General features: G+C 48.9%; 3 protein-coding genes across 19 annotated transcripts in view; 2 read left to right on the forward strand and 1 right to left on the reverse strand.

The window, feature by feature from the left end:
* Positions 1-292: 292 nt before the first annotated feature.
* On the forward strand, positions 293-3877 carry ACKR2 (atypical chemokine receptor 2; the record flags this gene model as incomplete). The annotated part of the gene is given in 4 exon segments (XM_084214324.1): positions 293-313; positions 317-436; positions 1027-1084; positions 2760-3877. Coding segments are annotated over 4 exon segments (1317 nt in total).
* Positions 3878-6130: 2253 nt separating this feature from the next.
* On the forward strand, positions 6131-7716 carry CYP8B1 (cytochrome P450 family 8 subfamily B member 1). The gene has a single exon (XM_084214209.1). It carries the CDS (start codon positions 6146-6148, stop codon positions 7673-7675), a length of 1530 nt encoding a protein of 509 aa, XP_084070335.1. The 5' UTR covers positions 6131-6145; the 3' UTR covers positions 7676-7716.
* A 1688-nt stretch (positions 7717-9404) lies between these two features.
* The window catches only part of OBSCN (obscurin, cytoskeletal calmodulin and titin-interacting RhoGEF), a 186307-nt gene continuing 183611 nt past the window's right edge, over positions 9405-12100 (reverse strand). For all 17 annotated transcript variants that reach the window (XM_084214522.1, XM_084214521.1, XM_084214515.1 and 14 more), the window contains 3 exons: positions 11896-11971; positions 11169-11318; positions 9405-10793 (listed from right to left, as the gene is read on the reverse strand). In XM_084214522.1, coding sequence (XP_084070648.1) covers positions 10616-10793; positions 11169-11318; positions 11896-11971 — 404 coding nt within the window. In that variant the 3' untranslated portion in view covers positions 9405-10615. The remainder of the gene's footprint in view (positions 10794-11168; positions 11319-11895; positions 11972-12100) is intronic.

Genomic DNA, 12100 nt, shown 5'->3' on the forward strand with positions numbered 1-12100 from the left:
GCACAGCCAAGGTGTTCCCAGGGCCCTGTTTGTTGGTGAGATGAGGAAACGAGCAGGAGTGTGACACCTCACCCATGCTAATGCCCAAAAACTCCTCCAATAAACCACTTCATCAGGAATGCCTTTGGCAGAGGCCATTTCTGGTCTGGGGGATGAGGGGTGAGGATCCTGCAGCATCAGATTTCCTGGAAATCACAAGGATGTTTTTACAGCAGGGGCTCAGCCCCAGCAGCTGTTCTAGATGTTGTGCTCAAACACAGGGTGGAGATTATTTTTCCAGAGCTGCCAGGGAATGATAAAAAGCAGGAAAACATAACAAAACCAGGGAGGTTATGCTGAGCTCACATTTCCTGACTGTCCTCTTGCACAAACGAAAGAAGTTCCTAAAAGCCTGGTTCAAGCTTCTGGCAGGATGGAAGGAGGAGAAGAAGCTCCTGTAAGTGCCTTTTCTGCTTCTTGCTTGTAGGCAAGGCCACACAAGAAACCTGGCAAGGCTCTCTTGTGTTTTGGAGGGGTAGCCAGCTTGGGGCTGGGATTAATTTCTGAGCTCAGCCCTCCCTTCCACTCTGAGGTACGGGTTGGGGATGTGGACACCAGTGCCGGGCTGATGTGGAGGGAGAAGGATCTGGCAGAGGGAGAAAAGGCATCTCAGTGGGCTGGAAGAGACCCCAAATGCAAATTTAGGAATGGTTTGTCCTGGTGTGGGCAGAGGGGGTGTGAGGGGGAAGGTGTTTATGAGTCTCGGGTGTTGCTGTGATCAGCAGGGTGTGCAGCTTTGGTTTCCTCTCGAAGGCCTGCAGTCACAGCTGAGGGTGAATTTCCTCCAAAATATGACACAGAAAAGAAATTTTTAAAAGCTCATTCCCAGACAAGTCTTTTTGTGGCACTTTCCCATAGCAGATCCCTGCTCTCCGACTGCTCTGTCTGAAGTGCTCTGCAGTACTTGCCAAAGTACTTGCCAAAGAACTGTGAGACGGCACAAAAACATTTCAATCCAGCTCAAACCCATTTTTCTTTTATTTTCAGCTGCCTGGAACTGCCTGGAATGGGTATTTCAGGAATTTCAGTCATGGGACCGCAGCAGGTACGTCCAGAGCTTCACCCCTTACGGCTGCACACCCACTCTGAGCCTGTGGGGTGGAGGGGCACCCCTTTCCCTGGGTGTTTGTGGGGAGGGAGCCATCCCTAAACCCTGCAGATCTCTGCAGGGACAAACAGATCCTCGAGGAGAGACTGGAGCTACACAGCCAGGCCTGTTTGGGATTGCTGGAAAATGAGCCCCAGGAAAAAGATGGGTAGCTTTGGCCATGGCTGAAAAAATGTCTGCTTTAGGGGTAGAGGGGTGTTTGCGCAATATTTTGCAAAATTGTTTTTTGTTTTGCTGCCAAAAGATTAACCTCGATTATTAAACTATTCATTAACCTTCAAAGTGCCAACAGCACCAGGCAAATCCCATCTCCTGCTGTGTGAAATGGGCTCCTCAGTGGCAGCTTTTTTTCTTGAAAATCAGATCCCAAAATTAGGAGGCTCCAAATTACTCACCATTTCGTGAAATCTGGGCTGCAGCCATATAAACAGTGACGCCCACAGTTCCAGGGAGTGACCACCACAGGGGTTGTCTCATGCAGAAGTGATTCCAGCAATGTTCTTCCAGCTGAATCTCTCCCTCTCACCATAATTCAGGATTGGATTCTGGTGCCTACATGCCCTTACCTTGGATGGGTCTTTGAGCAGCCTGGGATAATGGAAGGTGTCCCTGCCCAGGGCAGGAGGGTTGGAACAAGATGTTCTTCAAGGTGCCTTCCAACCCAAACCACTCTGGGATCCTCTGAATTCTGTATTTTCCACTTACTAATGCCTTTTACCAGAATCCATGTCTTGTTGTCCTAGAGTTGGCATGGAGAGGGGTCTTTGTCCTCCAGGAGCAGGGAGGTGTTCAGCATTTCCCCTCTGGGAACAGCCCCACTGACATAAAGGTGCTGGTGGCAGGTTCTTCTTTACCAAGAGTTGAGATGTTGCTTTCTCAGTAGTGACCCAGGTGAATATAAGCAGCTCACAGTGAGCTGTGGTGGTGGATTTCCTGTCATTTAGAGCAGAAACTTCACAAAAAGCTTGTGGTGGTGCCAGGAGGAAGTAGTGACTTATGTTAGAGGAAACCATGCTCATTCATTTTTATGTGTCTGAGTAAGAAAAGCAGAATTAATTTTGGGTTTTGGTTTGGTTGTTTTTTTTTGGTTTTTTTTTTTTTTTAGTATGTACATTTAGACAGCTATCCCCATACTTAGGCAAAGGCCAAGTTGTTCAGGACACAAAATACTCACCAGACAGTGGCAGAAATTTAAACCCATGAAATTCCAGAACCTGCATGGAGCCTACAAGAAAGATGAAGAGGGGCTTTTTACAGGAGCATGGAGTGACAGGACAAGGGGGAATGGCTTCCAACTGAAAGAACATGGGTTTGGACCAGATATTAGGAGGAAGTTCTTTGCTGTGAGGCCCTGGCACAGGTTGTCCAGGGAAGCTGTTGCTGCTTCTGGATCCCTGGAAGTGTCCAAGGCCAGGTTGGACAGGGCTTGGAGCAACCTGAGATAGTGGAAAGTGTCCCTGCCATGATTGGGGTTGGAATGAGATGGTCTTGAAGGTCCCTTCCAGCCCAAACCATTCTGTGATTCTATGAGCTAAAGAAAAGCCCTCTGTGATATGCTGTTTGCTTCCTATGTGAATTGGAACAACACTTTGATCCTTTTCCTTGCTCCTAGGCAGCCACTGGTCAAACACAACCGCAGGAGTGACAGCAACACCCACAGACACATGGCTGGATGCTGCCAATTTGAGTGAATACCCGTATGAGTACCTGGATGAGGAGGATTATGGGCTCTATGGCCTCTGCACCAAAGAGGAGGTGCTGTCCTTCAGCAGGGTGTTCTTGCCATCATTTTACACCGTGATCTTCCTGGTTGGAATGGCTGGGAATGCTCTCCTGTTTACTGTCCTCCTCATGTACATCAAGAAGAAAAAGAAGATGACTGAGCTGTATCTGCTGAACCTGGTGGTTTCAGACTTCTTCCTGCTACTGACCCTTCCTTTCTGGGCTCTGTACATTTCTCAGTGGGTCACCTGGGACATCTTGTGCCCATTCTTGAATGCCATGTACACTCTGAACTTCTACAGTGGCATTTTCTTTGTGAGCTGCATGAGCCTGGACATGTACCTGCAGATAGTTCATGCTTGGTCTCCTCACAGCTCTACGGTGTGGAGGAATTCCATCTGTGTCTTGCTGGTGATGTGGATCCTTTCCATAGCTCTCTCCATTCCTGATGGCCTCTTCACCAGCACAAGGCAAATTCACAACCAAACCACTATGTGCACCCAGGATTATGGCCAGCAACACTTACTTTGGAAAGTTGTCTTTCGGGTGATTCAAAACACCCTGGGATTCCTTTTCCCCTTCCTCTTCATGACGTTCTGCTACTCCCGCATTGCCTGCGTGCTCAACACCTCCCAGATACCTGGCTCCAGGAGAGCTCTCTGCTTAGTCCTTACTCTGGTGGGAGTCTTCTTTGTGCTGTGGTGTCCTTACAACGTTGTGCTCATCCTCCACTCCCTGCAAGATGTCGGTGTGATCAGGAGCTGTGAAAGCAGTAGGAAACTGGACTATGCCCTGCAGATCACGGAGAGCTTGTCCTTTGTCCACTGCTGTCTCAACCCATTGCTCTATGCTTTTGTGAAGAAACGGTTCAGGGCATATTTGTGGAAGATCCCTCAGGCCATTTTCAGGAGAGGTGCTTTCTTTTCCATTCAGGACTCCCAGACGAGCCTGTCTTGTAGCAGATACGCAGCTGAGATAGAAATGTTGAGCATCACAAATGCCTCATAAATATTTACATTAATTACATTATTTACGTTATGTGTGAGCCCTCTGTCCTGCCCATGATGGAGTTGGTGTGAGCCCACACCACTATGTAACCAGATAGCTCATCCTAGCAACAGCCTTGAGATGAGGACTTTCCATACTGGGATTGGAAAAGTACATGTGGGATCTGTTTCTGTTGCAAGTGGAATTATTATGAAATAGTTGTCCTGATTAACACTCGTGGAAGAAACCCAGTTCCCATCTGGAGTATGTGAGGCAATACCAAATAAAGGATCAGATTTCTCAATGTTGTGCCTTAAAAAATGCAAACTAAAACTTGAGGAGAGATTCTCCTCCTCCCTGGCATGGGCTTTACATGGATGGAATTCCCTGCTCATCCATCAGGCCAGAAAGACTGCCAAGGCATGGCTTTGCTCCTCCTGACTCTTACCATCTGCCAGATGATTTAACCAGGATAATCTTGTTTTCTATCAGGAGATAAACAGGAAGGACTGGACACCTTTAAGCTGAGTTGTTCTCTGTAACAATGAGCTGTGCCACACGGACCTGCTGGGTAGGGAACTGTGGCTCTCCAAGGGGCAGAGCCTTGGTTAGAGATCAGTTTTATCATCAGCTGATTTGAGACAGTTTGAGCAGAACAAAGTCCAGACCAGTAACACTCAGTGAGAAAGAGATAAAAAGGGGGCTCAGCAGAACAGTGGTGGAGGTATTTGCCTTCCAAGATCCAGTCTGACAAGATAAAAAAGATCCTTGAGTACCACCAGTAACATAAATATTGGCTTTGAAACACAACAGAGTGAGAGCCTGGCCTGAACAGAAGAGCACAGAGAGCTGATGGTCAATAATTATTACCCAGTGCAGCTTTGAAGTTCAAGGTTCTGAGTTTGCTGACTTTTATTTTTAAGCATTATTTACCCCAAATGCTCCTGAACCTTAAATGGTCCCTTTCCATCCTGAAAACCTATTAAGTCTGAAAGTTGCCTAGAGTTGTGCAAACAAAATTATTAAGAGAAAGTACTCATCACATTTATTTTATTACTACTTAAGGTTACAGGACTGAGAAGGGCTTTGAGTTGATCACTGCTGTTATTTTTCTTCCCAACATTGCTACAGTGTTTTTCCAAAATGGTAAGGTTGGGAGCTTTCCTTAAAAAAACAAAGCCAGAATAAATATTTAGCTGATGCTATGATGTGGCCTTCACTCCTCGGGTCAGGTCACTGGAGGGAACGTGGAAAGGGACAGCAGCTGGGAAGATAAAAAGATGAAGATTGTGATCCCAGACAGAGGAAGGCTCTTGGGACTGTGAAAAACTTCTGATGGGATACTCTAGGGAAGAGCAAAGGTGAGGAATAGAGAGGAGTTAATGTCACTCTCCATCCTGCATGAGAAGAGGTCCAAGCACCAGTGGCTGGGACAGGCTGTGGTGACAGTCTGGGTAGATCAGGGTGGCACCACCTGGAAGAGCAGTGCCAGGGGACAAGGAGTCCCTGACATTGTCCCCAGCCCCCATCTGGAGAGAGGTAACAGGGGAGTTTGAGAAGCAGAAGGGAAAGTGGGTAAAGCAGAAGTGCTGTGGTCCCTATGGGCACTGCTCCCCAGCCAGGGGCTGGATGGAGCATCTGGACACTCTGGACTCCTCTGGTGCCAAGCAAATGCAGTGGCTCAAGCTCTCCTCACTTGTGGGGCAGCCCAGCTGCTTTGCTCTGCACTCAGACAGAGCAGTAGCACTTGCACTGCTCATTGGCAAAGCGCTCCTGGGACAACGTGCTGTGAAGAACCCAAAATGCCAGAGACTTTTCCTTCTCTTGGCTTTTGAGACCAAATCAGCTCAGCTGTGACCCCCTTCCTGTGCTCATTTCCAGTAGCATTTCCAACATCCACTCTTGGTTTCATTTTTTCAGTGGGTGTCCATAGCCTGGTCTTAAAGGCAAAAATCACAGAGTGGGATTCTCTGAACATTTTCCTTATAAAATCTGGGCTCCATGCAGCCTAGAGAAGGAAATTTGCCTCATGCCAAAACCCATCCCCCTAATACAGCATGGATACTCCCAACAGGATTCCAACATACCTTCCACCTTAAAAATCTCTGTTCATCCAGGAATGAGTTCACCCTGAAGAACACTCCACAGGGGCAAGGCAAACACTCACAGCCAATGAGGACAAAGGCTGTCAGCTCTTCATCTGCCTGTCAGCTGCTGGGTGGGGATAAAATACACATTCCTGCCCCAGCCTGCCTCTAGTCCCCGCTCCTGGACAGGCACAGAGCTCTCATGGTGCTCTGGGTGGTTCTCCTCTGCACCTTGGTGTCATCACTGCTTGGTGGGCTCTATGTCCTGGGCGTGTTTCGGAGACAGAGACCCAGTGAGCCACCCCTGGACAAAGGTACCATTCCCTGGCTGGGCCATCTGCTGGAATTCAGAAAGGACAGCTCAGAGTTTCTCAAGAGGATGCAGAGCAAACACGGGGATGTTTTCACGGTGCTGATCGGTGGCTATTACTTCACCTTTGTGATGGATCCTTTCTCCTTTGGCAGCATTGTGAAGGAATCACGATCTAAACTGGACTTTAGGACTAATGCAACTCAGCTGGTCGTGCAGGTTTTTGGCTACAAGCCCATCGAAGCCACTCACAACATAGTTCATACATCAAGCACAAAGCACCTGATGGGAGATGGCCTCACTGTCCTCACACAAGCCACCATGGAGAGCTTTCGGAAGCTGCTGCTTTTCAACCTGAGCTCAGGAGAGAAGAGAGTGTGGCAGGAGGAAAACCTCTTCCACTACTGCTACAACATCGTCTTCAGAGCTGGGTATCTGGCTCTGTATGGCACTGAGCCACCCCAAGGGGCAGGGAGCCAGGAAGAAGCTGAAGAGCAGGATCGCCTCCACTCCAACCAGCTCTTCCAGGAGTTTCGTAAGTACGACCGCCTCTTCCCTTGCCTGGCCTTTGCTCTGCTGTCTCCCAAGGACAAAAGAGAGGCTGAGCGGCTGAAGAGACACTTCTGGAACGTGCTGTCTGTGAAGAAAGTCTGGCAGAAGGACAATATCAGTGGCTGGATAAGTGATCAAGACAAACTTCTGGCAGAAAACGGTGTCCCCGAGTACATGCGGGAGCGTTTCATGTTCATGCTCCTCTGGGCATCCCAAGGCAACACGGGCCCGACTGCCTTCTGGCTCCTCCTGTATCTGCTGAAGCACCCAGAGGCTCTGAAGGCTGTGAGAGATGAGGTGGATAAAGTCTTGAAGGAGAGCGGGCAGGAAGTAAAGGCAGGGAGCCCCCCAGTTACTGTCACTAGGGACATGCTGAACCAGACTCCTCTGCTGGACAGTGCTCTGGAGGAGACCCTGAGGCTGGTGGCAGCCCCAATACTGGTCAGAGCTGTCCTCGAGGACACCTCCCTGAGGACAAGCAGTGGGACAGAGTTCACCCTCCGCAGGGGGGACAAGGTGGCTCTGTTCCCACACATCTCCGTGCAGATGAACCCAGAAATCCACGAGGAGCCTCACAAATTTAAGTACGACCGTTTTGTAAACCCAGACGGCACCAGGAAAGATTTCTACAGAAACGGGAAGAAGCTGAAATTTGTCAGCATGCCTTGGGGGGCAGGAGTTTCCACCTGTCCCGGGCGCTTCTTTGCTACTGCTGAAATGAAACTGTTTGTGTTCTTGATGCTGAGTCACTTTGACCTGGAGCTGGTTGATGAGGAGGAGGAGGTCCCAGGCATAGACATCAGCCGCTGGGGATTCGGCACCATGCAGCCTGTCCGCGACGTTCGCTTCAGACACCGGCCACGCTTCTAACCCGGGGAGTCCTGGGGTGGTGTTTGTTCTGGTGTCACCTGTGGGACAAACTGTCTGATCTCATGGTTGTCAGATCCGTGCAGTGCCAACACTGATATGATCTTGTTTGCTCAATGTTTATCATGGCTTTTGTTGTTACCTCCTCCTCGTGTGCTGCTGTGTGCGTTGTGTTGGTTATGGGATAGAGGGTAATCTGCACAGAGAGACAAAAGGTGCCCTGCCAGGCTGCTCCCAGCCCCATCCTGGGGGCCATCAGCCCATTGAAAGCCAGGAGGAGCACAGGGTCAGATTGGCAGGTGGGAACTCAAATTCAGGGCTTCCAAGGAATAAGGTTTTTGCCCAGGTTCCTCCCGGGGCTACACCCGCAGAGCATCAGCCCCACGGTCCCAGCATGGAGCTGTGTCATCAGGAACAGCTCTCTGGATCACCACCTGGGATAAGGGGGGTTGTGTCAAGGCAGGGGAGGTGCCTGTGCTGTGTAGGGGAAGAGCATTTTGGGACTGCACAGGACTTTAAATAATAATGTGTTTGGGAGAGGAACCAAAGGGGGATAAAAGAGGGATTTGGGTGTTTCAGGGAGGAAAATTGAGATGTAAGGGGATGAAAAGAGCTGGTTGGGTGCAAATAGGTGACTGACTGGTCCCTAGACTTGTCTGGTCACACCCTATACCTGAAAATTTATTTTCCGCATGAAGTATCATTGGCAGGATGGCATCAGCTTGTGGTGAACCCCTGAAAGGTCAGAGAGCAGCAAATATCCTCTCCAGAGATGTAAGAATTTCCTTGGGGAAATTTTCTCTTGTTTATGGTTCCCTTCTTGTGTCTGATGAGGCTTCCAAAGAGAACAACCTCAATCCCTTATGGGCTACAGCCACTGTGATTTTATAGCCCTCAAACATATTTTTTATCTGCTGAATCAGTGCAGGATAAAACTTTGCTCTACAAGCTCTGCTTTGCTTGCTCACCCTTCAACAATTAGGACTCTCACCACTTGCTTACGGAAGTTAAACCCAAGCCTTTCCTGTGTGGAGAACAGTGGATTGATTTTAATGCTGACACTAACCTTGAACTTTGGGGATTATTTGTGGTTGAGGAATGAAACTCAAGCATTTTCACGTGTCCAAACATCAGATCCAGATTCTGCTTTGTCCTGCAAAGGGCAGGATGATGTTGTAACTGCATGTTAAGGGCAAACTATCCCAGCCTGCCACACTGGTCATTAGCTCTGTCCTCATAGTGGTGGTGGAAATTCAGGCAGAAACTATCAAGCAGTTGGGGCAGGACCAAGGGACAAAAAAAAAAAAATTCCTGTAAGGCTTGACTGCAACTGCTGATATTTCCATTAGCAATTCCATCACCTTTTCACTCCTTCCATGCTCCAGCTATAGCTCTCACCTAGTTTTTTTGTTATCCATCTGAAGCCCTTCTCACATTCTGGTCCATGCAAGCTCCAAACCATGCCCAGGAATGCTTTGGGGTAGCTGGGCAGCTCAGAGCCATCATCACATCCTGACCAGGTGATGTCCTCGTTCCAAAGCTCTAGGAAAAGGATTTTTCATGTGGATGTCCTGCATGGAAGTAGTTCCCAGCTAATAGACAGTGTATAGAGGTTATCACAAAGAGCCCAGGTCAGAGTGGAGGGGTGAGGGATGTGTGCTGCACAAATGTGGATTGGGATTAGGGAAGGGATGTAAAAGTAATAACAATGATTCAGCAGAAAAATCTGGCTTTATTTGCTCGTCAGAATGGTTTATTTAACCAAACGGTGTTGAGTCTATAAAAGAGCTCAGACATGCTCAAATGCATGCAATTGTGAGAAGCAAAAGAGAAAAGTCATATATGGAAGAGCATGAAAGCTCCAAATAAGTTAATCTATAATTATGTTTTTTATGTTTAGATAGGCTTTTCCCTGGCACTGACCTTTCCATCCCAAAGTGCACCAGCAAGAGCAAAGAACCAGCCTGTGCCAACGAAAACCTGACTGGATTTGTGAGAGAAGTTAAATTGGACAGGATCCAGAGTCCTGAAAGGTTTCCTGGGGGGCAGCTCTCATTGCAGTGTCTGTCTTGTGTAACTCTCCTGTCCCAGAGAGCTGAGCACGGAGTCTGGCCCTAAGCCCTTGGGTTTCTCTCCTCTAGCACACTTCAGCATTCACATTTTACAGTCTACAGAGTTGGTGCCTGCTCTCCACAGCACAGGGAAAGCTCCTCTGCTCTCAGTCACAGTTCCTGCTCTGCATGCTCAGCAAGGGAAGGAGTCATGATGTTCCATCTTTCAGGTTTGGAACAATATGGGTTAAACTTGCTGGGAAAGAGCATCCCTGGATAAACAGCCTCACTTTTAGTATTGAACTGTAATGTACTAGGAACTGTTTTCTTGTTCACCTTCCTCTAAACCCAGCCAGACACAGCTCTGAGGAAGCCTCCTCTTACTGTTGCTCATACGGGAAATTGAGAGATACATCAATCACTGCAGAGAAACTCAAAGGAACACTGAAGTTATGAGTACAAAGCAATGACACAGCCAACACCATCCTTTGCAGAGGAAAGCAGGGTTTGAAGGTCAAAGAGGAACGTGACATTTCAGGATTTTTAAAAAGAATTAAAACACTCAGCCTTTGCCAGGGACATTGCTGCCACATCTCTAGGTAGATGTGTCCCTGCTCCCCAGGGAAGAGCAGCTCAGCTTCAAAGTGGCAAAGTCTCTTAGTGGTACAAAATCTGCATGTTACAAGGTCACTGTTGGGTTTGCTGCCTTCACTGAACAGTGTCCCAGTTCCCCCCACGAGTCTCACATACCCAGAAACAGCCCGTGGCAGGAAGGACACACGGACAAAACACAGTGGGGTGGGGCAGAGAGCAGCTTGGCAGGAGGGTTGGTACCAAACACCCGGTGCAGGAGGGCACAGGGAGGAGATTCCCGTCTGTCACCACATCCGCATCACTGTGCAATCATGAGGCCGTACTTGGAGCACAGCAGGCCTCTCTTCTTTTCCCGTTCCATGAGGAAATTCCTCAGTTTGGTGGTGGGGAAGGTGACCAGTGCCTGCTGCCTGTTATCCAGACCTGTCTCCTGGAGCCAGGGGCTCTGGAGGCACTCGGAGGCTGAGGGCCTTCCCCTAGGACAGACAGAGGTGAGGGGTCAGTCAGGGGTCTGTGCTGCAGGGGGAGGCTGTCACAGACAGATTTGATGAAAAAATCTTTTGACAGGGTTTTTCTCCTGAGAAGCTGAGAGGCCTCAGAAATGAAATGTAAACAATGATTATCTGCTGCTATGGAACGCAACACGTGCATCTTTGATTGGTCTCATGTGGTTATTTTTAATTAATGGCCAATCACAGTCCAGCTGTCTCAGACTCTCTGGATAAAAAAAATCCTAGCAAAGGATTTTTCAGAAAATATGTCCATGACAGGAGGCTCCTTGCAAATGGAGAGAAGGGGCAACACCCATGATGCACCCCAGCTGTGCTGCAGGGAGGGCAGCAGCCTCTTACCACGGGTTTGCACACAGAGTGCTCTGGAGGAAGGACACTGCTCCCCCGGAGAGCCCCGCGTAGCACCGCGCCAGCTTCAGCTTCCCCTTCCTGGCTGTTCTCAGGAACTCACAGGGCACGTCCGAGCTGATGGGGTAGTTGGCACTCAACCTGCCCCAGGAGGAGAGAATTGAAAACATGAAGCTGCCTCCAGCTCTGGGGCTCCCAGCATGAGGAGGATGGGGAGCTGTTGGAGCGAGTCCAGAGGAGGCCACCAAAGTTAGCAGAGGGATGGGGCACCTCTCCTTTGGGGAAAAACTGAGAGAATTGGGATTGTTCATCCTGGAGAAGGCTTCAGAGAGACCTTAGAGGCCATTCCAGTGCCTAAAGGGGCTCCAAGAGAGCTTTCAAGATGGACTTTGGAAAAGGGCTTGTAGTGGCAGGACAAGGATGAACAGTTTTAAATTAAAAGAGAAGAAATTTATATTATATATTGGGAAGAAATTCTTCCCTGTGAGGGCATTGAGGCCCTGGCACAGGTTGCCCATCCATCCCCTCCATTCCCCAGCTTTCCATGGCATTGCCAAAGGAGGGGCACAGCTGAGATTAACTCTCTGAAACTGTGATTTTAAAGCCACTCACAGGGTAGGGTACAATCAACTGACTCATATGATGGAGGCTGGAATTTAAAATCTGAAACTGTGATTTTAAAGCCAGTAACAGCACAGGGAGCAATCAGCTGACTCACATGATGAAGGCTGTGATTCCAACAGACCAAATATCAGTCTGGGGAAGGGCTCCTTGCTCTGTCAGCAGTTCTGGAGCTGGAAAAGTAAACTTGTGTGAGGCAAGCTCCTCTCCAACACACTGAGAGCAGCACAAAAGCACTGGATACTTTCATGCTTTGCTGCCTTCCCAAGAGGGAAGGAGAGGCAGCTCCCAGGACAGAGAGC

Source organism: Fringilla coelebs, assembly GCF_963513975.1.
Source record: "Fringilla coelebs genome assembly, chromosome: 1".
Classification (NCBI taxonomy): Eukaryota; Metazoa; Chordata; class Aves; order Passeriformes; family Fringillidae; genus Fringilla; species Fringilla coelebs.

Excerpts from the sequence above, each read along its gene's own strand:
- CYP8B1 (XM_084214209.1), top strand. The coding sequence starts at position 6,146 with ATGGTGCTCTGGGTGGTTCTCCTCTGCACCTTGGTGTCATCACTGCTT.